Source organism: Balaenoptera physalus, assembly GCF_965194825.1.
Source record: "Balaenoptera physalus genome assembly, chromosome: 13".
Lineage (NCBI taxonomy): Eukaryota > Metazoa > Chordata > Mammalia > Artiodactyla > Balaenopteridae > Balaenoptera > Balaenoptera physalus.
The window spans coordinates 48,499,287-48,526,156 of NC_138892.1; the positions used below are offsets into that span (position 1 = coordinate 48,499,287).

The 26,870-nt window shown below is 37.0% G+C and overlaps 1 protein-coding gene across 3 annotated transcripts in view; it reads right to left on the reverse strand.

Annotated features, from left to right (window-relative positions):
- YEATS4 (YEATS domain containing 4) overlaps positions 1-26,870 on the reverse strand; it is a 79,518-nt gene that overhangs the window by 46,807 nt on the left and 5,841 nt on the right. Inside the window, exons 3-7 of one of the 3 annotated variants that reach the window (XM_082422913.1) lie at positions 25,896-25,962; positions 25,695-25,789; positions 21,478-21,570; positions 21,302-21,389; positions 11,584-12,231 (exon numbers count right to left, since the gene is read on the reverse strand). In XM_082422913.1, the coding sequence (XP_082279039.1) occupies positions 12,062-12,231; positions 21,302-21,389; positions 21,478-21,570; positions 25,695-25,789; positions 25,896-25,962 (513 nt within the window). In that variant the 3' untranslated portion in view covers positions 11,584-12,061. Of the gene's footprint in view, positions 1-11,583; positions 20,797-21,301; positions 21,390-21,477; positions 21,571-25,694; positions 25,790-25,895; positions 25,963-26,870 lie in introns of those variants that run through there. The other 2 variants (XM_082422914.1, XM_082422915.1) reach the window with 2 other exon arrangements.

The window sequence follows — 26,870 nt, forward strand, 5'->3', positions numbered from 1 at the left end:
GGATGGGAGAGCTCTAGGGCAAGAAAAAGCATCTTAGCACACAATAGATGCTCAATAAATAGTTGTGGAATGAATGAGAATATATTGAAAGGGGCTGGTCTGTGGTTTTAATGTCAGTGATGGACAAAGGAATATGCTATGCTGGAGACCTGAGCTGCCTCCAGCCTGAAATTCTGGAGATGACTTGGGCTGCAGGTCAGGGAATCGTCTTGCATGTGAAATTCTTGATACAAACTCCAGAAGTCACCTCTCAGCTGAATTCCTTTGTATGGGGAAATGGGCACCCTCATAGTCTGCTGGTGCAAGTGCAAACTGGGAAGAAGTTTTCTTGAGCAACCTGGCAATGTGTATCAAAAGGCTTAAACACACACACACACACGCACACACACACACACACACACACACCGTTATGTCCCGATAATTCCTCATCTAAGAATATATAAGTGTTAAGAAAAAAACTGGAAACAATCTAAGTATCCAATAATAAAAGAATATGGTACAGTCATAGAATGGAATAATGTGCAGTCCTTACTTACGGTGTTGCTTTTTATTATTGTTCTAGATAAAGTTCATGCTATATAATATTAAGTGAAAAAAGAAATAAATAAGACCAGTTGCATGGCAGTTCACAAAAATAGAAACTCAAATGGCCAATAAGTATATGAAAAGATAGATATTCATTCTCACTCAGAATTGAAAGAAATGCAATTCAAAACAATGAAATATTTTTCACCTAAGACTGGTGAAGAGTTGGCCAGAGAGTAGGGAAGCACTTTAACGCACAGTTGTAGAAAGTATAAATTGGTACAAACTTTTGGGAGAAATTTGGCACTATCACTAAAATTTAAAAATACATATACCCAGGGTATTCCCTGGGGGTCCAGTGGTTAGGATTCCGCGCTTCCACTGCAGGGGTCATGGGTTCGATCCCTGGTTGGGGAACTTAGATCCCACATGCTGCGTGGTGTGGCCAAAAAATAAATAAAAATAAATTGCTTTAAAGTGATTTAAAAAAAAAATACATACACCCTTTTTTGACCTAGCAATATTACTTCTAGCAATTTTACTTTGTCCTATAGAAATACATATATAGGCAAAGATGTTCATTATAGCACTAACTGTAGTAGCAAAAAACTTGGAAACAAGTTAAATGTTCATCAATAGCCAAATGATTAAATATATGGTGGAACATTCAAAAAAGTGAAACATAGGCAGCTCTCAAAGTAAATGATGTAGATCTCTATGTGCTTATTTACAAAGACATTTACATTAGTTAAGGTCCAGCCAGGAGCACAAAAGTCATGTTAGACAATGCAATAGAGGGAATTTAACATAGGAATTAATTGCAAAAGTTCAGAGGCTAATTATTTTATATCTAGAAGGTGGTGATCCAGGGACACAGGCAGCCCTGCAGGCAAGGCACAGGCAGATGGAGAATTGAGAGGGCAGAATCAAGATTACTCTATCTAAGGCCATTTCTTCTACTCTTTCTGCTTTTCCTTGTGTATCAACTTCAATTTCTCTCTGTACACAACTTTCAAATTCCTCTCCATGCACATAGCTGCACCAGTTCTAGTTCAAGCATCAGTGATGGTTGAAGATAATCCCAGGAGATAATCTGATTCAGACTGGGTTAAGCATCCACCCAAATCCAATCATCTCTAGCCAGGGGAAGGGCCACAGGACTCACCTCTGTGAGTAGCGACTGCAGTTCTCACCAGGGGAGCCTAGGTTGGGAAAAGCCTGTCTACCCTTGACAACATGGAAAACTGGATTGGTACTGATGCTATCTATCAAAGGAGGGAATTCATAATGGGGAGAGGATAGGGATGGAAGATGATAACTTAAGTTTTGGACATGTTCAACTGAGATGCCCACAGAACATCCAAATATATTGTTTAGGAAGTAAATGAATGTAAAGTCTGGAGTTCAGCATGGGAATTTGGACTAGAAATTCAGGCTTCAGACAGTCAGCATAAAAACTGTATTTGAAACCATGGGTACATGAGAAAAAAATTGCTGGTTCAAGATACAATTCTAGAGACTAAAAAATATAGAATAAACAGAGGAAGAGGAAACACTAAAAGAGACTAAGGAAAATTGACCAAAGGACTGGTATATAAAAAAAGAAACAACACAGAAAAAAAACATGGAAAGAGGAAAGAGAGAAGTTTCAAGGAAAAGAAAGTGGTGAATTCTATTAAATAAGATAAACCCTGAAAACCGCCCAGTTGGATATGGCCCCAAGGTCTCTGATGAGGGGCATCAAAGTGAAGGAAAACAAAATTGCAATGAGTTTAGGAGGTTAGGAAGTGAATTCCTCATGATTTAATGCTTTTGTAGCCACCCATGAGACAGCAAGGTGACAAGCCTTGGTGAAATTAAATGGAAGGAATAAGTCCGTGTGCTTTTGCTTCACAGTTCTTCAGCAAATCTGTTCTGTATAGAGTAACTTGGACTAACCTAGTCAACTGTGGACATTACAGGCCATTGGGACATTTAAGGCCCAGTCTCAGGTTTTTACTCCGAATTTGCAGAACAAATCCTAGAGCTCCCTCTTGGGGTTGGCAACTCTTGTATATTCCTAGTCTTAGAAATACTAAAAGGATCAGCAAACTGTGGCCCTGGGGCTGCATCTGGCCCTCTGCCTGTTTTTGTATGGCCTGTGAACTAAGGATGTTTTTCACATTTTTCAATGATGAAAAACAATGAAGGAAGTATTCTGTGATGTAAAAATTATATGACATTCAAATTTCAGTGTCATTAAAGACATTTTCATTAGAAGACAGTGCTCATTTGTTTCGGTATGGCTACTTTCATGCTACGATAGCAGAGCTGAGTAGCAGTGACAGAGGATGTATAGCCTGCAAAGCCTAAAATATTTACCATCTAGTCCTTTTCTGAAAACATCTGTGGACCCCTGCTCTAGAAGAGTGGAGAGGGTGGTCCTGGGACTTCAGGTTGCCTTTTAGAGATATAAAAATAGCTTAGTTCTGGTCACGAAACCTCAGTAAAAAACAAACTATAAATCTGTCTAATCTCTGAAAATCTTAAGTATAGGAACAACCCCAGCATAATTAGACCCACATAAATGCCTCCATTTTAGTCCAAATCCAAGCGTTTTTACCTGACTTATTTGTGCTTCTTTGTGATATCTGGAGACAGAGCTGGGCAAGATTCTGTGCCTAGCACTGGGACAGGCTAGAGTAGATGAAGGGAAAGCCAAGATCTGCAACTAGACTTGTGCCTTGGTGTGGAATAGATCCCGGTGCAGGTGCTGGAAGTTAAGCGGCAGAGAATAATAAAATGACAGCGACCATTTATTGAGCACTTCCTGTATGGTAGGCATGCCAAGTGCTTTACATTCTATTATCAAGACAAACAAAACTAACTCCCTGCTCTTTACCAAGAGTGAAAAGTCTGAAGGCTGGTAATACAAGTATAGGGTTAACATCAGTTTCCATATATTTATATATATATGTATAGTTTCCAAGCGGGAACCAGGAGTTCATCAATTCCAGTTTACCCTTTTGAGGTAAGTGAACTACAACACAAAAGAGAGGGAAGCAAGATGCCACGGTACTTCAGAGTAAGATGAACTTACTTGGGAGTGGGAAAGGGAAACTTAAGCCTGGAAGAAAGGAAATATTTTAACAAAGGAAGATGTAGGGTGTGAAACAGGAGAGTACAGGGTACATTTAAGGAACAGCATGGAGATTCTACTCGTTGAAAAAGAGGGTGTGTATCAACTAATCTTTTAACTTACAGATTTATTTTCACCTTGTCATAAAGGCCCTTCCAACCATGCCCATCACGGGCTGGGGCGGGGGAGGTCTTCTTAGGTTCAACTACACATTGACTCACAACTCGAGTATAGACCACACTTGGATACTCCAAAGGGTACAGAGCAGGAACCACAGATGTCTGCCAGGGCGTGGCTGAGCACCCCGGGACTCCTGGCGGTAGATCCCTGAGCAGTGCAGCTTAGACTCCGGGAAGCAAGGCGCCCATCCTGCAAGCATGGAAGCTGCCTTGGTTTACAGGCATCACTCCCTACAGGAGCTGATATCTCTTGTAACAACTTCATAGGCATAGCTTCCAGGTTTCTAATTACTAGAGTCACAGCATTCAGGGAAATCCAAAGATAGGACTTCCTGCTAGGGATTGAGAAGTTCTCTCACTCCAGATGTATTTTACCAAACAGGGGTCATTTATCCTATGTGCAGTGTTGCCTAGCAGCATGGTTGACACACTATCCTTATCAAGTTGCCTGAGAAACAGAACTAGAAAGTTAACGAAGGGTCTAATTGTCAAGCAGGAAGGGGAAAGGTTTTGTTAACCTTTTACCCATCTTCCCCAACACCCCACCCAATTTCAGTTCTTTCCTCAAAAGTAACTCCTGTTAATAACCTTCCTAAAAATTTACATAAAATTGTGTACGTATCTGTAGGCATTTAGTTTACATCCAATTTTTCACTATCAAAAACAATGAATATCCTTATGTACACATGAGAGTATTTCCTAGCAGTGAAATTATTTGATTAAATGATAAACGTAAAATTCTTATAGATTAAATTGCTGTTAATCTTACTGCACACCAACAATGTATGAGTACCGATTCCCCTTCACTCTCTGTAACACTGTGTATTAGAAATCTTTAAATTTTGTCATTATAATGAATGACAAATGGTCTTGTATTAATTTGCCTTTCTCTGAATACTGCTGAGTTCACACATCTTTTCAAATGTTTGACCACCATTTGATTTTTCCTTTCCTGAATTACTTGATCATATTTTTTGCCCATTTTTCTATTGCGTTGACTTAACCTTTTTTATTGATTTGTGGGTAATACATATATTATTATATAACCTATATTATATACTACTTGTATACTTCATATTATATAGTATATATAATAGTATACATATTACTGCATATATATACAATATTACATCTATATTACTACATATTTTCTATATATTACTATAGCATATATATTGAAGTAGTGTTTATATATACACACATAAATATTTTATTTGAGTATTAACAGATATGTAATGGGACTATTAACAATTTTTGATCAGGGAAGCTTGGTGCTGGGAGTGATTAAATGTTGGGGCTTTGGAGTTAGACCTGAGTCTCAGCTCAAGTGCTTCCTTGTATATGTGACTATGGGCAAAGCATTTAATCTCCTTGAACCTAGGTTTTCTTATTTGTTAAGTAGGGATAATAACATGCACTCACTGGGTTACCTTTAGCTAAGTGTGGGGCCATGAAGTCTTCAGTAAATGGTAACACTTAGCATTATTATTTTTTAAATTGAGATATAATTCACATACCATAAAGCGTACAAGTTTTAGTATATTCACAAGGTTGTGCAACAATCACCACTATCTAACGCCAGAACACTTTCAACACCCCCAGAAGAAATCGTTTCCCCATCACTCCCCACCTCCCATACCCCCATCCCCTGGTAACCCCTAATCACTTTCTGCCTCTGTGGATTTGCCTATTATGGACACTTCACATAAGTGGACAATACAATATGTGGCTTTTGTATCTGGCATCTTCCATCTAGCATAATGTTTACAAGATTCACCCATATTGTAGAAGATTTCAGCATTTCATTCATTTTTATTCTGAATAATAACCCATTGTATTGATACACCACATTTGATCTATCCATTCATCAGCTGATGAACATTTGTGTTGTTTCCACTTTTGGCTATTATGAATCATGCTGCTATAAATATTCAGGTTCAAGTTTTTGTGTGGACCTATGTTTACAATTCTTTTAGGTATATAGCTAGGAGTAGAACTGCTAGGTCATATAGTAACTCTATGTTTAACTTTTCTGGAACTCCCAACTGTTTTCCTTAGCAGCTGTACCATTTTACATTCTCACCAGCAACGTATGAGAGTTTCAATTTCCTCACATCCTCATATCCTTGTAAACACTTGTTATTGTCTGAGTCTTTTATTACAGTGATCCTAGTGGGTTCTGATTTCCGTAGTGACAAATGATTTTGAGCACCTTTTCATGTGCTTATTGGCCATTTATATTTCTTCTTTGGAGAAATGTCTATTCAAATATTTTGCCCAATTTTTAATTGGTTGTTTTTTTAAGATATATAGTTTGCAAGTATTTTCTCTCATTCTGTGGGTTGTCTTTTTACAATCTTGATAGTGTCCTTCGAAATATAAAAGTTTTTAATGATACAGTCCAATTTATCTATTTTTTTCTTTAGTTACTTGAGCTTTAGGTGTCATATTCCTAAGTATTTTATCCTTTTTGATGCTATTATAAATGGAATTGTTTTCTTAATTTTACTTCCAGTTCATTGCTAGTATATAGAAATATAGGGCTTCCCTGGCGGTGCAGTGATTAAGAATCCACCTGCCAATGCAGGGGACACAGGTTGGAGCCCTGGTCCGGGAAGATCCCACATGCCGCAGAGCAACTAAGCCCATGCACCACAACTACTGAGCCTGCACTCTACAGCCCACGAGCCACAACTACTGAGCCCGCATGCTGAAACCACTAAATCCTGTGTGCCTTGAGCCTGTGCTCCACAACAAGAGAAGCCACCGCAGTGAGAAGCCCGCTCACTGCAACAAAGAGTAGCCCCTGCTCGCCGCAACTAGAGAAAGCCCGTGCACAGCAACGAAGACCCAACACAGCCAAAAATAAATAATTTTTTTAAAGAAAGAAAGAAATATAACTGATTTTTGGGGGGGAAAGCAGGCGGGCACTGGGATGAACTGGGAGACTGGGTTTGACATATATACACTAATATGTATAAAATAGATAACTAATAAGAACCTGCTGTATAAAATAAAATAAAATTCAAGAAAAAGAAATATAACTGATTTTTGTATATTGATCTTGTATCCTGCAACCTTGCTAAACCCATTTATTAGCTCTAATAGTTTGTGTGTGTGTGCGTGTGTGTATTTCTTAGGATTTTCTAGGTACAAGATCATGTCATCTGCAAATAGAGGTACTTTTACCTCTTTCTTTCTGATCTAGATGCTTTTTCTTCTTCTTGCCTAATTGCCTTGGCTAGAATCTCTAGTAACTCAATGAACAGATGTGGTGAAAGCAAACATACTTGTTTTGTTTCTGATCTTAGGGGGAAAGCATCCGGTCTTTCACAATCATGTATGATGTTAACTGTGGGTTTTTCATAAATGCCCTTTATCAGGTTGAGGAAGTTTCCTTATATCCCTAGTTTGTTGAAAGTTTTTATCCTAAGAAGGTATTGTATTTTGTCAAATGTTTTTTCTGCATCTATTGAGATGATCACATGTGGCTTTTGTCTTTTATTCTATTAATATGGTATACATATCAGTCTGCTAGGGCTACCATAACAGAGTACCATGGACTGCGTGGCTTAAACAACAGAAATTTTTCTCATAATTCTGGAGGCTAGAAGTCTGAGATCAAGGTGTTGGCAGGATTGGTTTCTTCTGAGGCCTCTCTCCTTGGTTTGCAGATGGCCATCTTTTCCCTGGGTCTTCACATGGTCTTCCTAATCTCTTTTACAAGAACCCAGTCATATTGGATTAGGACCCGTCCTAATGACCTCATTTTAATTTAATTACCCCCTTCAAAGGCCTTATCTCCAAATACAGTCACATTCTGAAGTACTGGGGGTTAGTTAGGACTTCAACATATGAACTTTGAGTGAACACCATTCAGCCCATAACTGTATTACACAGATTTTTATATGTTGAGCTTACCTTGTATTTTTGGAATAAATCCCACTTGGTGATGAGATGACTTAATCCTTTCTATATGTGGCTGGATTCAGTTTGTTAGTATTTTGTGGAGGATTTTTATGAGCAGGTACTAGCATTATTATCTTCTTTATTCCCACCATTCAAAGTGCTTTTACATGTACTATTTCACTTACCTTAAACAGAATTGCATGAGGTGGGTAGTATACTCATGTTCACTGAAGCAAACTGAGGCTCAGGAAAGTAATGTGATTTTACCCTAATTATAAATTTGCAGTAATACATCATATAAATTGAAACCAAAACCACAGATGAGAAGAACATTAGGGAGATGAAAGAAAGCAGGATTTGGTGAGAACAAAGAGAAACTTTGTACAGCTAGAAGTTTACAGGGTCAATTTGAAAGGCATCTGTGATCTCAATGACATGAGAACTGAGGTCATCTGCTGATGTGCATAATAAGAGTAAATAGACTTGTGGTTTCAATTCATGCATGTAATGAAACCAAGTAGGGGGTGACAATTCTCATTAATTTTGAGATCGTGATTTGACCAGATAAACTGGAAGGAGAATAAACCAAAATTTTGATGATAGAGATTTGACCGTATCAATAACAGCATACTGCAACTTACAGATTCCTTTTTCCTTGGAAAGCTTTTCCCCAAGTAACCTGCCAATTCACACACTCTTCTCTAAGCCTTGGTGGAGCCGTACAATGATATACCATGACTGCTCGGTCAGAGAAAGCTGAGTTCAAATTCTACCTCTGGCCCCAAAGGACTGTGTGACATTGCAAGTCATTGAATATCTGCAAGACTTTACTCCCTCATCAAATGAGGGAATTGAATTAGATGTTCTCTAAGCTGCCTTTCAGTTTTACAACTCTATTAATTTAGTGAATAAGGGGAGTGGTGATTCAGTGGACTGGGAATTTTCAAACAGCATTGATGGGGAATTCACTAAGGGTAGATAAGGAATTACTGAAGAGCAATGAAGCCTGGTAGGGGACAGAGAGCAGGTAAGCTAGGGTGGGTAGCCAGTGAAAGTGAGAAAGTAAGCAGATTGGGGTGGGGTCGGCTACCCAGAGTTGGGGATGTCATGGGGCATATTACACAGGCTACTGTAATCTAGTTGGTTAACTAATTACACATTGTTTTAATTAAAAATAACTAAAAGTAATTAAAAATCCAGATCAGAGAGTCCAGACTGGGACAGAAGTCAGATAAACCCCACACCTTTCACCACCTATTTTTACATGACGATTATGATCCCAGTTCACTGGATGATGCACTGAAGAGCAAGGATCTTACCCGTAAGTCCCTCCAGTACAATTCCAGAAGAAGTCCTGGCCCATCAGCTTCTCACATCATTCACAGGTCACATTTCATTTCTCTGAACTGTCACATGACACTTCATAATGATCTGGTTCATCGGAGGCAATGTTCTGATAATCAAAAGACATCAGTTTTTCCTTTTAAGTTTTAAACTATTTAAAAATTCTCTTTAATGCAAATGAAATGCATTATTACTGTAAAAAATTCTAACATTCACACACATTATGTAGATACTGACAGTCCCTATAATTCCTTTTCCTATTGTTAAGATGGGTGAAAATTCCTCCAAGTCATGCTTTCTCTCTATACACTAATGTAATATTATTTACAAAAAACGGAATCATGAACACTATTTTGCAAAGTGCCTTTTTCTTGCTCACCAACCAGTATAATCCAGGTATTTTTAAATGTCAGAGCATACAGATGTGCTTTATCCACTTTGACAACTACAGAGGAGTCCATCATATCACTATATCATAGCATAATTTATGCAGCTCCTATTGATGGGCATTTACCTTGTTTCCAATTTTTTGATATGTAAACAATGTGCAGTGAACATCCTTGTATATATCTTGCATATTTGGGGTTTTTTAAAAAATAAATTTATTTATTTATGGCTGCATTGGGTCTTCGTTGCAGTGCACGGGCTTCTCATTGCGGTGGCTTCTCTTGTTGCGGAGCACGGGCTCTAGGTGCGCGGGCTTCAGTAGTTGTGGCACGCGGGCTCAGTAGTTGTGGCTCATGGGCTCTGGAGCGCAGGCTCAGTAGTTGTGGCACACAGGCTTAGTTGCTCCACAGCATGTGGGATCTTCCTGGACCAGGGCTCGAACCCGTGTCTCCTGCATTGACAGGCGGATTCTTAACCACTGCACCGCCAGTGAAGTCCCCGCGTTTCTACCTTTCTTGAAATAATAAAGCATAATATGCTGAAAATGTTGCTTTTTTTTCTTCCATCTTCAACATTAAAATGGCTATACAAAAATTCACCAAATTTGATGTCTTTTAAATGCATGCTGATATGACAGCTGTCACATACAATCTAACAAAATTGTTTCAAATGAAGTTAAAGACAAGTAAGTGCTACTAGAGCCATCTTATGGAAAAAAACAAATGAACCTTTTGGCGAACCCAATAGAATGGGACTTTTCCCCCATTCTTTTTTCTGATCTATCCCTATAGCCCTACCCTATACTGTGGGCATTGGGGTAAGAGGTAGGAGAGAGCTGAATGATGCCTAGCACAATTAGAAGTGCCATCTCCAACCCCCCAGAGAACCCCTGGCAGAAATCTCAGACCACAGCTTTGTCCAACCTCCATAATGCTTATAAATGTCACAACCTAGAAAGTAAAGCAACAAAGTAAAAATTAACCAATCCACCAGGGCAGATAGATTAAAAGTATCTTAAAGTACTAGAGTGGCTAGTTATCACTCTGTAGAAGGTATAGAATCTGCATTAGGCATATGCGTGGTTTCCATTTTCAGGAGCTTTGTAACATGTTAATATTACATGTTTTCCAAAATACTTTCCTACTTATTGTTGCTCCTAGGTTGCCAAGATGAGTCAGCCAACATGGCCTTAAAAATTAAGTACCACTAATGTTCAAATTAGATGAGTCAAAAATAGAGGACACACCATGTGGATCTGAACAGGACAGCCTGAGGAGAAGGTAGAGAAATTAGGGGTAGTATGTGAAATTGATGCACAGCTGCATCCTGTATGTCAGCAGTCCCCAACATTTTTGGCACCAGGGACCGGTTTCACGGAAGACAGTTTTTCCATGGACTGGGGATCGGGTGGGGATGGTTTGGGGATGATTCAAGCGCATTACATTTATTGTGCACTTTATTTTTATTATTATTACATTGTAACATATAATGAAATAATTATACGACTCACCATTATGCAGAATCAGTGGGAGCCCTGAGCTTGTTTTCCTGCAACTAGGTGGTCCCATCTGGGGGTGATGGGGCTGCCTCAGCTCCACCTCAGATCATCAGGCATTAGATTCTCATAAGGAGCGCACAACCTAGATCCCTCTGCATGCGCAGTTCACAGTAGGGTCCCCACTCCTATGAGAATCTAATGCCACCTCTGATCTGACAGGAGGTGGAGCTCAGTGGTAATGTGAGTGATGGGGAGCAGCTGTAAATACAGATGAAGCTTTGCTCGCTTGCCAGCCTGCCACTCACCTCCTACTGTGTGGCCCTGTTCTTAATAGCCACAAACCGATACCGGTCTGTGGCTCCGGGAGGTTGGGGTCCCCTACTATATGTCTTTGGAACATGCATGAAGGACTGAAATATTGTTCTATGTGAAAACTAATGACACTGTGGGAGTTAGGCAGAACAATACTTAAGATATGATCTTGGCTGTCAGAGAGATTCTGTATGCTACACTGACTGCAAATAAGAGATGCATGGTCACAATACTATGGAGATACATTAATTGTAATGAAAGAGATCGAATTGCTTCAAGGCGAAGAAACACATCAAGAGGTAGAAACAGCATCTGTAAACTGCATTTATTGAGTGCTTATTGGGCACTGGGCACATCAGATACAAAAGAGTTGGGATGGGGGCAGGTAAGAACTTAAGAAATTAAATACACACGTTAATTTTACCACGAATTCTAACTACTAGGGAAGTACAAAATTCGTACAAGTTATACTTTATAATGAAATTTGATGTCTGTCAAAAGGATAAGCTATACATACAATGCAATAAAAATGTTTTAAAATTGTGCTTAATATCACAGAACTACCCCGAAATGGGTTGATAAAATGCCTATACAGCATTATACACATATATTTTACGTTAAAGATTGCTTGTAAAGTACAAATACTTTGCCCCCATTGCGGAGAAATCTATGGCTGACAACTATATGTGCAGTTCCTCTAAGAAACATCGCAGCATTTGTAGTCCATCTCTCCTTTAAACTCCACCTTATTTTTAGTTTCACTTACTATCGAGTTCTCTTCAGAACTGTTTATATTTCTTTTGTCTGATCATCTTCTTCGAGTTTCCTGATTTCATTTTTTAAACAATTTATAGTTTCACGACTTGCTTTTAATCTCTCTTTAAGCTCTGCAATTTCAAAGCTTGTTTTTTTTTTTGCAGCTTCTAATTTTTCTCTGGTTTTCACTTCAAGTTCTGCAACTAAAGAAAACATACACTTTTACTGATTCATTTCATTTTTTCTCACATGTACAAGATATGTCATAGAGCAATAAATGTGGCATTTCCTTAGGTCAATGTTTTCATGATGAAATGCGGACAACTTAAGATATGTAACTTTAGACACAGGGGGGTGGGTAAGAAAGTCTGAACTCTCCAGAGAGGCTCTAAGATGTTTTCTACCACTAAGAATGAAATTCTGACCACTAATATTTTAATTCACAGTTAACATTTTAAGACATAATGTCTTAAATTATGTCTAATTTCCTAATTATGTCTAATTTCCTAATGTGATTTGGAAATGAGGGAGTATACAGTCCAAGAGACATCCAGCTAATAAGAGTTTACTAAAAACAGTACTCTTAAATTTATGTACAAGTAAAACTTACATAATCACACTGGTAAAACAAACCTGTATCTTTTTTCAAAAAGATATCAATAAGTGTCTAGGTTTGAATTCCAGCTCTATCATTTACTAGATGTGCCACTCTGAATAAGCTACTTATTATCTCTATGCTCTATTCCTCATTGCTAAAATGAAGATTACAATAGCAAACACCTCATAATATTATTTGTTTAAAAGATTTAAAAAGAATACTGTCTGGCACATAAAAAGCCATATTAACTACTATTATTATTATTACTGAATATTTAAAACATTCTAGCTGGCTACATAACAAATTACAAAAGAAAAATATCATTACTGCAAAATAGATTATATCGATTTAACTATTCCACTTGGATAGTGTAGCATCAAGTTTTACAGAGAAAAATGACTACGATCATCCAACATTTCCACCTTGTGGACATTTCAGGTAATTGCTGCTGATGACTGTTGAGGCACAGTTGTACTTTTGTTAACGTAAAAGGATCACTAATTGGAAGCAGTGTGGTTTGGTGAAGAAAAAAAACCAAAACCATTGAAATCGGAAAGACTTGAGTTCAAACACACCCTTGGCCCCTTAACAGCTGAATGCTGATATCTCTAAGTCTCCCTTCATCTCTTCTTTCTATATGATACAGTTAAAACTTCGTATTTCTCAGAGGATTTATGAGGATTAAGTAATATACCTAAAGCATCTAGCGCATTAAAAACACACAATGTGGGACTTCCCTGGTGGCACAGTGGTTAAGAATCTGCCTGCCAAGGCAGGGAACATGGGTTTGAGCCCTGGTCCAGGAAGATCCCACATGCCGCGGAGCAACTAAGCCCGTGCGCCGCAACTACTGAAGCCCGCGCACCTACAGCCCATGCTCCTCAACAAAAGAAGCCACCGCAATGAGAAGCCTGAGCACCGCAACGAAGAGTAGCCCCCGCTCGCCACAACTAGAGAAAGCCCGCGCGTAGCAACGAAGACTCAATGCAGCCAAAGATAAATAAATAAAATAAATAAATTTATAAAAAAACAAAAACAAAACACGCAATGTGTCCTTATTTTCCTCACTGCTGGTGCTTTCTTTTTGTGATATATTTTGTAACACAGGTAAACTTTTATATTGCCAAAACAATCCATATTTTTCTTTGTAATTTTTCATTGCTTTTATTTTTTAAATTATTTTTGAAAACAGGTAGTACATACACGATACAAAATTAAAAGGCTGAAAAGTGTAGACAATGGAAAAAATGTCTCCTTTTAATATGTGTATGACTGATTTACTTTGCTGTACACCTGAAACTAACACAACATTGTAAGTCAACTATACTCCAATAAAAACAAAAACAAAAAAAGCCTCCTTTTACCCCTGCCCCCCACCAACCAGCGCTCTTCCCAGAGATAATCACTGTTAGGTTTCCTTGGTATCTTTCCAGAAATAATTGGTTCAGAGACGAGCATACACCTAAGTGTGACTTCTCCTCACCCCCAACACAAGTGGTGTCACACTATCCACACTGCTCAGCACCCTGCTCTTTCACTTAACATTACTACATCTGAAAGCTCATTCCATATCACAGGGCTGTCTCACTCTTTCAAAGGCTGCAGAGGACCTCACTGAATGGACATACATAATTCATTCATCTGTCCCCTCTGATGTACATTTGGAGTATTTCCAGTTTTCTCTATTACAAACAATGTTATATAACATGTATGCTGCGCATAATCATTTCAGTATACTTGTGGGCTAAATTCCAGTAAACAGTAATTGAAGGACATTTGATCTTGTAAATCTGGAAGAATGCCAAGTGACTCTTAGAGGTCCTCTTAATTCATAATCTACTAGCATTGTACGTCTATTTCCCTACTGCATCAACTTTTTGGTCTTAGTTAATCTGAAAGATTAAAAATGGTATTTCAGAATAGTTTTAATTTACATTTCTATTACTTCTGAGGCAGACAATCTTTTAATATGTTTAGGGGACATTCCTCCCTTTCTTTTTATGGATTGTCTGCTTTTCCTTTGCTCATTTCTCTTTTAGGTTATCGACTCTCCCCACCACCCTTTTAAAAAATTGAGGTATAATTGACATATACTAGTTTCAGGTGTACAACATAATGATTCAATACTTGTATATATTGCAAAATGATCATCACAGTAAGTCTGAAGTTAACATCTGTCACCACATATAGTTACAGATTTTTTTCTTGTGATGAGAAATGTTAAGATCTACTCTCTTAGTAACTTTCAAATATGCAATACAGTATTATTAACTACAGTCACCATGCTATAAATTACACCCCCAGGACTTACTTTATAAGTAGAAGTTTGTACCTTTTTGCCCACCCCTCACCTCCCGCCTCTGGCAACCACCAATCTATTCTCTGTATGTGAGCTTTTTTTTTTTTTAAGATTCTACATATAAGTGAGACCATACTGTATTTGCCTTTCTCTGATTTATTTCACTTAGCATAATGCCCTCAAGGTCCATCCATGTTCCTGCAAACAGCAAGATTTCTTCTTTTTTTATGGCTACGTAATATTCCATTGTGTATATATGCATGTGTGCGTGTGTACGCATCTGTGTGTGTGTGTGTGTGTGTGTGTGTGTGTGTATAAAACACCTCTTCTTTATCCAGTCACCCGTTGATGGACACTTATGTTATTTGCCTGTCTTGGCTATTGTAAATAATGCTGCAATGAACATGGAGTTGCATATATCTCTTCAAGTTAGTGTTTTTGTTTTGTTCAGATACGTATCCAGAAGTGGAATTGCTGGATCATATGGTAGCTCTACTTTTATTCTTCTGAGGACCCTACATACTGTTTTCCATAGTGGCTGCACCAATCAACATTGCACAAGGGCTTCCTTTTCTCCACATCCTTGCCAACACTTGTTATTTCTTGTCTTTTTGATAGTAGCCATTCTAACAGACATGAAGTGATATCTCATTGTGGTTTTGATTTGCATTTCCCTGATGATTAGTGATATTGAACATCTTTTCGTATACCTGTTGGCCATCTGCATGTTTTCTTTGGAAAAATATCTACTCAGTTCTTCTGCCCAATTTTAATTAAATTGTATGCGTTTTTTGGCCATTGAGTTGTATGAGTTCTTTATATATTTTGGATATTAACCCCTTATCAGATACATGATTTGCAAATATTTTCTCCCATTCAGTAGGTTGCCTTTTCATTTTGTTGATGGTTTCCTTTGCGCTGCAGAAGCTGTTTAGTTACTGGTTATCAGCCTTTTTAAATGATGTGCAGGAGCCCTTTATACATTAAAGAAACTAGTCATTTGTGATATGAGTACAATATTTTTTCATGGCTTGTCTGTCTTTAGACTTTGTTGACAATGCTTTTTTACTATGCATAAGTTTTTATCCCCTTGCTCTCCCCCTCTCTCTCCATATCAATTAAAAAACATATATGGAGTGAAAGGCACATTGTGAGATGGTGGGATACAGAAGTAGGAGACAGACAAGAAAGAAAAATGCATTACAGTGTCATGAAGTAATCATAGGGCGCTATGACATACCAAGGGGAAAGGGTGTGTGTGTATATCAAAGAAGGCTTCTTGGCAGTAGTAAAATCTGAATTGAGTTTTAAAGAATGAGAAAGGAATTAGGTTGATGAAGTGGACATAGTGGGCCTTGGAAAGAGTACAGAAAGATTTGGGAAACAACAAGGAGTCCTATATGACTGTAACAGGTAGTTTTAAATCTAGTCAGGAAGACCTGATTTAACTCATTTGTCAGAGGACAGCATGCACTGTAGATACAGATTTTTGTGGTCTGATTTAGTCACTATACTTTATTTTTGACAAATCATAAGACTGCAAAGCGTACCATATATTGAAAGAACTGGGTTAATTACCAATGAGATGATAGGGGAAAACATTTAAAAACTTCTTTTAGCCTGTTCTGGTTTTCTGCTTCCAATATATTAAATGCTTATACATACATTTAAGATATATATATATATGTGTGTGTGTGTGTGTGAGTGTGAGTGTATGTATATATATATGTATATATAAATATAGATAAAATTTCTGTTTTAAATTTCCAAATAAAGCCTCAATTTAGAGTAAGTCAATCCAAAGAAGAATTAATATTTTTGCAAAGCCAATGTGACTTACTGGTTAGAAAAATAGTCTGTAAGGCTTTTTTTTTTTTTTTTTTAATATTTATTTATTTATTTGGTTGCACCGGGTCTTAGTTGTGGCAGGCTGGCTCCTCTGCTGTGGCATGCGAACTCTTAGTTGCGACATGCATGTGGGATCTAGTTCCCTGACCAGGGATCAAACCCAGGCCCCCTGCATTGGGAGCGCAGAGTCCTAACCACCGTGCCACCAGGGAAGTCCCTGTAAGGCTTTTTTACAAAGAGGTAGAACAGTTTATCGGTTAAGAGCACACACTCTGTCTCGGTTTAAATCCTGGCTTTGCTGAGTGATTTGGGGCAAGATATCAAATCTCTCTATGCTCTAGGGTCTTACTTAGAAAATGGGGCTAACAGTAGTACCTTCCTTCTAGGGTTGTTAAGGGTATTCAATAAATTAAGAAATGCAAAGCACTTATCTAGTACATGTAAACTCTCTTTAAGCATTAACTATCATTTTAATTATTCCTTGTAGAAGCAATTTCTATTAAAAGCTAGATCATTAGTACTTAAGTAAATTTCCATGGGTTTACCAGTATAAACATCTTTATAAACTTTTAGTGTGTTTTAAATTTTATAATGAGCAACCTCTATCCTGGCTATTACTCTTTCTAAAAATATTACTATGTTTTTAGAGCCTAAGTTCTGAGGACTGCTTAGGATAAAGTCCTGGCTCTACCACTAACTCATGTTAACTTGGGCAAGTTTCTTACTCTCCCTGTGCCTCAGTTTCCTTTTCTAAATGGATTACCTAATAAAGTTATTGTAGATGTAAATGAGTTTATACATGTACAGATTTACAAGAGTACAAACAGTAAGCACTCAGTAAAGCTAACTGATATTATTACCAAATATTGAGTATAATGCTCTCAAACTGGTAAAAGTATACCTATCTTTTTTAGACCTTTGATTAATATTCCCAAGTTGCTTTCCTAAAAGGCCTACTCACACAAACAATTCATAGAACACAGGGTTCACCACATCCTTAATAGGTACAACTATTATAAATTCCTTTTGCTTATTTGATACAAATATAACCACCCATTATTATTTGGTTTGCATTTTAAAAATTACTAGCAGGGTCAAATATTTTCCCTTTTTATTTACTAGTCATCTCCTCTTTCATCTGTCCATGTCTTTTGTCCATTTGTCAACTGAAGTTTAAAATTTTATTCTATTTTATTTATTTTAGGGTTTTAAAGATATTAACCCTTTCTCATATTTTCTACAAATTTATCTTTCTTTTTTGCCCTTTTGAAATGCAGAAGTTAAATATTTTTTTGCAAAATCAAGTTTGCCTTTGTTTCAATGTGATTTCTTCTAACACCTCAAATTTAGAAAGTCTTCACTAGCCAGGACAGACAGTCATTTCTCTAATTATTTAGACAGCTTAACTGACTTTAAAAAAACAGTTAACTATCATTAATTAAACTGGAATTTGTTTTGATAAGTGCTATAAAGCAATGATCTAAATTAAGTTTTCTTCTCAAAAGTTATCAATTGTGTCAATACCATTTACAGAATTATCTTTTTCTTCCTTATGGATTTGATACTGTTGAGAAAATAACCTGAAGATAATATAAAACATGCAATTTACTGATAAAAACTTCCCAAGGTTATAAAGCTCCACACATAAACTTTAACACGTTAAAAATTAATTTGTAGAAAAGTCTTTTCATGAAACACATTTGTCTCTACTATTACACATATATGAATTAATGATATTATTTTTGTTGAAAACACAGAAATGTGGGTACTTGAATTTAAAAAGAGAAGTTTCCTCTATGAATTGGGCACATTTCATAGTATGAGAGAAAGAAGATCTATAATGGAGAGAATATGACCAGTAACAAATTAAAATAGCATATGACTAGTGTTTTTTACCTTTTCAAAGTGATAATATACATATCTGTTTTATGTTCATAACAAAGTAGCCCAAGTATTTTTTCAGATGTAGAAAGTGAAACATAAAATTTTTTAATGAGTGTGATTTTCAATTTTAAATGACTACCAAGTAGCAATTATAATCAGTATTCAGATCTTTTAACTCTTGGTCAGGGTTTCACGAAAATACAAACAAAACACTACTATAACCAACAATGGTTAAACAGCAACCTCTTTCTCTCCTGCTTTCTCATCCCCCACCCCACTTCTTTTACTGGATCGCTTCTTCCAGCCTATAACGATACTGGTCTATTTCCCCCGAAAACTCTGCTCTCTTGACCCCAAATCCTGCTTCTGCTACTGCTTCAAGGGCTACTTTCCCTTTATAGTCAAGCTCCAAGACAGAGTTGTCCACAGCACCTGTCTCCAATTTCTCATCTCACTCGCTCTCTCTTTTTTTTGGCAGCACTGCACAGCTTGCAGGATCTTAGTTCCCTGACCAGGGATTGAACCCAGACCACGGCAGTGAAAGTGCCAAGTCCTAACCACTGGACCGCCAGGGAACTCCCTCATCTCATTCTCTCTTGATCCACTTCAACTGATCTTCTGTCCTTACTATTCTCCTTCAACTGCTCCTGTTAAGGTCACCAAGGACCTCCACCTTGCTATAGCCTATTTCTTGGCTCTGATCTTACTTGACCTATCAGAGGTACTGAATGCAGCTAATGACTATTTCCTGATACACTTTCTTCACCTGGCTCTAGGATATTATGTGCACCTAGTTTTTCTCCCTCCACACTCACTGTTCTTTCCTAATTCCTTTGCTGGTCATCTCCTTAATCTCTAAATGTTGGAGTGCCCAGGGCTCAATCCTTGAACCTCTTTTCTATCTTCACTTACTCTTGTGATGATACCACTTGGCCTCACAATTTATAAATCCATGTGTATATTAACTTCCACATTTATATCTTCAGCCTAGACCTCTCCTTGAATACCAGACTTTGAGTACAATTCCCTTCTCAACATCTCCACTTAGATGTCTTACAGGCATCCCACATCCATCATGTCCAAAAGTGTACTCCTAATCTTTCCCCTCAAAGCTGCCCCTCCCAGACTTTCCATCTCTATGAAAAGCAACAACAATTTTTTTTTGTTTGTTTCCTCAGGCCCCAAACCTTAACAGTCATTCTTTGTTCATCTCCTTCTTTCACATCTTATTATCAAACCATCAGCAAATCCTACTGTACCTATCTTCAAAATAGAACCTGACCCCTTCTCACCACCTCCATTGCTATCACTCTGGTACTACACACAATTCTATATCTGGATTACTGGAATAGCCTCCTAACTATTCTGCTCCTACCCTTTCTGCTTTACAGTCTATTCTCAACACAGCAACCAGGGTGATTGATCTTTTTAAAATATTAGTCTTATACTGTCACTCTTCTGCTCAAAACCCACAAAAGACTTCCCATCTCCTTCAGTTTAATAACCTAAAGTCCCTATATAAGCTGGTCCCATAATAACTTCTTTGGCCTCATGTCCCACTCCTTGTCCCCTTGTTCACTCTGCTCCAGGCACACTGGCCTTCTTGCTGTTCCTCGGATATGCCAGGCAGGCTCTTACCTCAGGGTTCCTGCCCTTGCGGCCGCTCTACATGTAACATTCGTCTCTCATGTGGCTGCACGGCTCAGTTCCCCACTCCTTTTGGTATTTGCTCCAATGCCACCATTTCAGGAAGCATTCTCTGACCTGATATTTAAAACTCTTAACCATCTCCTCCCACCAAAAGCGCTCTCTCCCCGGCTTTAGTTTTCTTCATGCCATCCAATCACTACTTCACACTTCATTGTTCTGTTTATTTAATATTTGTCTTCTTTCCACTAGTATGTAAGCTCCATGAGGGCAGGGCTTTTGTCTGCTCTATCCTCTGAACAATGCCTGGTGTCTTACTGTTGCTCAATATATACTGTAAGCAAATAAATGAAAGATCAAAGGAAGAACCGAATAAATGGTGACATAAATGTCAACACAGGGTTGGTAAGTAGATTTCATCTTGAATGACAACTGCAAATGGTTGGCAACAGCTGCATGAACGATGTGTAGGGGATTCTGAGGCCTTGTAAGCTAAAGGGAAAAGATAGCATGACTGACTATCAATAAGGCATTCTGGTCTTCACTACCCCAGCGTTAATATAAAACTATGTCAGGTGACAGGTTAAAAAGAGAGAGAGAGAGAAACTAGTTCACAGTACACTCAAGTATAATTATGTTCTGTAAGGTTCTTCACACCGATTTTGTTAGCAAAGACTAGTAAACAGAAAATGATTGAGTGACAGGTTAAGCAAGATTAATGAAAAGCTATGCTTAAATGTAATTAGTGAATAAAGACAAACAGTATTTCAGAGTGTGTCAGAGGCTGTCTTTTACCTTTCTGAAAGTAGGTCTACTTTGAGAACTATTTACAACATCCTTCTTACCTGTTCTTTAGTAATACATATTTTGTTTAACTCCTAAAAATTTTACCTGTATCTACTAAGGAAAAATATTTAATAGTCGCTAATCATACAATCCTTTCACCATTACAGAATACATTATTTCTCAGGATTAATTATAAACTCATGGCACTTACATTCTGTTTCATGCTTATAGGCTCCTAAGGTAAGCTGACGAGATGTTGTTAATAATTGTTGCATCATTGCTGTTGGGTCTTGAAATATCTAATGGAAGAGAATGAACAAAAGCCCAATAACTGCAAAATCTACAATTTAAAATGCTTTAAAAACTCTCATTATAAAATCTTCTTACCATTTCATCATAGAACTCTGAAACCACTGTCTTTTTTCCCAGCATTGCATTGGTGTCTGATTGAAATAGCTTTAATAAGTGATACAGGGTTACCTGTGAAATAAAAACAGACATGACATCTGTGCAATGGTTTTTATCATCATCATGAGACATCATCATTTCTGTAACTGATTTAGAGACTGAATTAGTAAACATATCAAATTCAGGATCTTGTTTCAACTACAACTTACTGTGGCAGGTCACCCAAATTCTGCGTGTACTTTTATTTTCCTATTAGGTATTACCATTTATCCACATCTATTCAATATGTATGTTTTGAAGAGGGTAAGCAAACATTAGTTACAAAGCATCTCTAGAGAGTGACTATATATAAAAATAACACAAGATACAGCTATGGAAATTAAACTGGTAAGTCACTAAGATGAATTCTTTTACTTACACAGGTGAAATTTGATTAACTGTGACAGTTAAAGTTTACAAATTTACTATGGCGAAAAAAGATTTGATACTTTCAAAAGGAATGATCAATACTAAAATGCTCAGTGAGGACAAGTTAATTTCTTTAGTGTAATAATAAAATTAATACATAAGTAGCATAATAAACAAACACAAAGTTAGTCAGTGATAATTCACTTCGGCAAGAGCAATATGTCTTCAAAATATTTAAAAACAGATACAGTAAGACATCAAAGGAAAAGCTTTGCAGCACAATGTGTGATTATTTGAGCAAAACAAAACCTAGATGGTAAAACAACAGAGTTCATGTTGAAGGTATAGAAACCAGTTCAGAGGCCTCAAAGAATTTTCCAAAAAGTTAGCTAAAATCATCATAAGGAGTATGGATCATAAGCATATTTAAAGCAGATAATTTGACAAATTTCTGGAACAGACAGAAAGCAGATGAGACTACACAGATAGATAAACCATAACAGGGAAATCCATAACCTAAAATCTTAAAGGAGAAAACTGCATCAGAGGTGGGAGCCACTGCCCCCAGTGGAGCCCCAGAGAGACTGTGAGCGCAAAGTTGGCAGGTATAGAAATCAAGAATGCTGTGGGGCGGCTAGGCTGGCCAACCTTCCCTCTTCTCCCCTCACTCACCGACGAGAAAGCACATCCTCCTGTGGAACCTAGAATTCTTCACCCAATCAAGTACGAGGTAAACAAAAATAAAGATATTTTCAGAGAGCACTGGCTCTGAAATTTTACTTCTCACGCATCCTTTCTGAAGAAATTCCTCCAGCAAAATGAAAAAAGAAACCAAGAAAGATGAAGAAAAAGGATCATCTGTCATCACTAAGAGCTGACAGGCACTATCTAAAATTGAAAAATCCAACCTTTGGAATTTAAATACATGAGATGAGTGGGAACAATTTCTAGAGGAACTGAAAACAGTAACTGTGGTTTTCCTGAGGAAGGGGTCAGAGATGGGGGAAAGAAGATGTTATGGGTTGAACTGTATCCCCCAAAAGATATGTTGAAGTACTAGACCTCAGAACATGTAAATGTAACCTTATTTGGAAATAAGAGCCTTTTGCAGATGTAATCAAGTTAAGATCAAGTCATTAGGCGGGGACCCTAATCCAATATGACTGGTGTCCTCATAAAAAGAGAAGTGACACAGAGACAGGGAGGGAGAGAAGGCCATGTGAAAATGGAGGCAGAGACTGGAGTTACGCTGCCACAAGCCAAGGAACGCCTGGGGCCACCAGGAACTAGAGGAGGCAAGAAAAGATTCTCGCCTAGAGGCTTTGGAGAGAGCATGGCCAACACCTTAATTTGGGACTTCTAGTCTCCAGAACCGGGAGAATAAATTTCTGTTGTTTTTAGCCACTCAGTTTGAGATACTTTCTTATGGCAGCCCTAGGAAACTAATACAGGAGACTTGTACTTTTTATTTTTTAAATCTTTTTAAAAAACTATATGCATGTCTTTTATAATTTAAGAAGTATTAAAAACTACATCATAAAGTCTTCCTTTCCCAAATTTATTATTCAGACCTGGAGAGACATTCATGCAGATGAATAATATAGGCAATGAATAATTTCAGGACAGATGTCCCTAATTTTCAGTGGTGTTTAAAGATTCTTAGAGCAATGAAAATGCCTATACTTGCCAGAGATATTTCTAGGAATAAAAACCCAATATTAGCATTTTGCTTTTAGAAACAACCATTCCTTTTACAGTGGTTTGATGTATAATAGGTTACTGGATAACAGAAGTAAATCACAAGTTACCCATATCTTTCTTTTATATTTTAAATAAACCTCATATGACTTACTTTCTGTAAGAGCCAACTATTCAAAAACTATAATGGTTTCATTATACTAAAAGAACACTACAATAATTTGGAGGGGATAAAACTCAGGCCTATGTAGATCTATATGAAAACCTATTCAATAAATGAATCACTCCAGAAAGGCAAAAGATCATATTACCCTACTTTCCCAAGAGTAGACTTTGAGAGCTGTCTCATAATGAGGTTACATTATATAATGTTTTCTTTCAGAGATGTATTTTCCAATTGAGGGCAGGGTAGGGAGGAGAGAAGGGGGAGACAGATGAGGAGGCAGACAGGTAAGGCAGCACATTCTCAAAATAAAATGAATTCAAAGCAATCTTACAAAGTTAACAAGAACCTCTGCTCTAGTAACATGACCAACTTCTCCTTCTCTCTCAACATCTGCCATATTCTGTGCTCTATTCTCCCTAATAGACTACTTTGGTTACGGATAGGTGTAGTGTCTCATCTTTGTATCCCACCCCTTGGGCAATATCTTCCAAATATGGATATTTAATAATTTCTTGTCAAACAGAATATAATGTCTGTGAGAGTATCCCAGAAGGACAAGAATGGTAGGAGACCTGGAAACCTTATCACATGGAAGATATTTAAATGAGCTATAGATGGTTCTTGAGGAGAAAAGAAAACTAAAGTATGAATAGTTATCAGTAAAAAGTTCAAGGAAGCTTAACATAAAGTAGAGCTTTCTTAAAACTAGAACTACTCCAAACCTGAATAGGATGTTTCACTTAATAACGGAAGTCAATATTCTCTTCTTGGTATACTGGACTGCCTAAAGGAACTTCTATGTAGGAAGAGTATGGTCTACCTCAATGGGTCCTAAATATTACTGCGCATCAAAATTACCTGGGGTGCTGACCCCTCTCCAAACCTGTGAATCACACTCCATGGAATGGGGCCTAGAAGTCTGAACTTTTAAAAAACACCTCAGGCATTTCTGATGCAACTAGTTAGGAACTAATTCTCTGTATCACTGGCCCAGGTGACATTCAAATCCTTTAAAAGCACATAGTTTTACAAATGTAATCTGATAATTAAAGTGTCAATGTTTGGTGCTAAAGGAGCGAGCTGAATCTATCAAGATGAAAATTAATGGTGATGAACATTAAAGCCCTGAAACTGGAGTTAAACACCAGCCACACAAATGTGCAATGAGACAGCCTGAGTTGTGACCCTTTAGGTTTAAAAATAAAACAGGCTTAGTGGTTTTAGTCAAAAGCAAGAGTAAAGGAAGGAGTGTGAGGTCTGAATGCAAATACCTGGATTCAAAAACTAGCTCCACCACAATTAACTGTGTTTTTGAGCACATGACTTCATCTCTGAGCCTTAATATGCTCATCTCTAAAATGAGGATCTCACCAACCTCACAAAGTTGCTGAGGGGTCAAAGTGAAAGATTTGAGAGACTTTTTACATTATCAAGCAACAATCTGAAGAGATCAAATAATGAAAAAGTCAGTGGTTATAAATAAGGATTCAGGTATAAGATAAAGTTGCTAGTACTGATGACAGTTTGAAAATGTAAAAAGACTTTCTAGGGCTTTTAACTGTAAAAAACCGGACACTCCCATTTCAGAGAGCATATGGACTCCACTTGTTTGTTACTAAGAACCAAACAATACTAATGAATTTTAAATTTTTTTGCTGTAGTAATCATGTAATTTCCATGATTCCTTTCAAATAACTGTTCACATTCTATCCCTTCTTTTTATACTTGAAAAACAAAAGAGTTTTGAAAGGCACTTCACTTAAAAATGAAAAACCTTAACTCATAGCAAGATAAACCAAGCCATAAGCTTACATAAAGTATACCTGAATGAAAATGTCAACATATAACAAGCTATTGAATATTGTAAAATTTTCACAATTACTAAAAAATTCATTTTATATTTGCAGAGATTAACATTACTCACAGGTCTTTCATTAGGATCAATGAAAAATATTTTGATGATTATTTCGAATTCACCCCAACCTGTTTCAGTAATTTCATATGGAGGCTTAGTAACAACTAAAAGAAAGAAAAAAATAAAACAATTATTAATTGTAAATTACTGATACAGTTTCCTAGCTCTTTTAAAATTTATAATAATATGAATTTTAAAAAACTATTGTACCTCTTAAAGGATTGCCATAGCTTTCATGTAATTTAAATTGGATTTTCTTCACATATGCTGACATATCCTAAAATACAGAGGAATTAATTAATTAGTTCTGCCATCTACACATAACAATTAGGAAGGAGATACACAGAGCACCTGTGTCAATTAAATAAAATACACTTCTCCTTAAATTTTATGGAAACCAATTTTCTAAGAAACATGAATTATACCCTGGAGGTTTGTTTTTTATCTTAAACAAAGGAAGTCTGTGCAGAATTCTTTCAAAATTCATAATATATAGAAATATATATGTCCTTAATTCATTGTTTTGCATTCCTATTTTTATATATCTCTGTAGACAATACTCAAAATCAATTTTGATTTTTCCATAAAACAGCAGTACACTTCCAATATTTTCTACAGAAATAAACATATACACCAAAGCAAATCTAAGAATTAAGTAACTTCAAAAAACAAAATTATATTATACAAAGGTCAACTAAACTAAGCAACCTAAAACTGTTGTATATAAAACTCTTCCTTTCCTTAATTATATTTTGAAGCACAAAAGCATATTCATTAGTTCCGGCACACAAAAGGGATTCTGCGAGCGAAGGAGGCCTTTTCAAAAATAATTCATTATAGAAAAACAGGAAAATGCAAAACAGAGTAAGTCGCACTCAACAGTAATGTTCATTAATCTTTTTATTTGCTTTCAGGAATTTTTATGTGCTTATTATCTACATATTTTTTTAACTGGGATCCTACTGTAATAATATATTACTATCTGCCTTCATCACTTAACATTATTTTGTGAACATTTTTTCTGAGGCAGATTTTCATAAGCATCTTTGAAGACTATTTTGGGAAAACTTTCATTCATTTTTTTCTACAAATATGAGTGACTACCAATATAGGCAGATGCTATAATGATAAATAACAGAATCTTGTCCTCAGGGTCTCACTGTAAAGTGGGGGGCAGACAAGAAA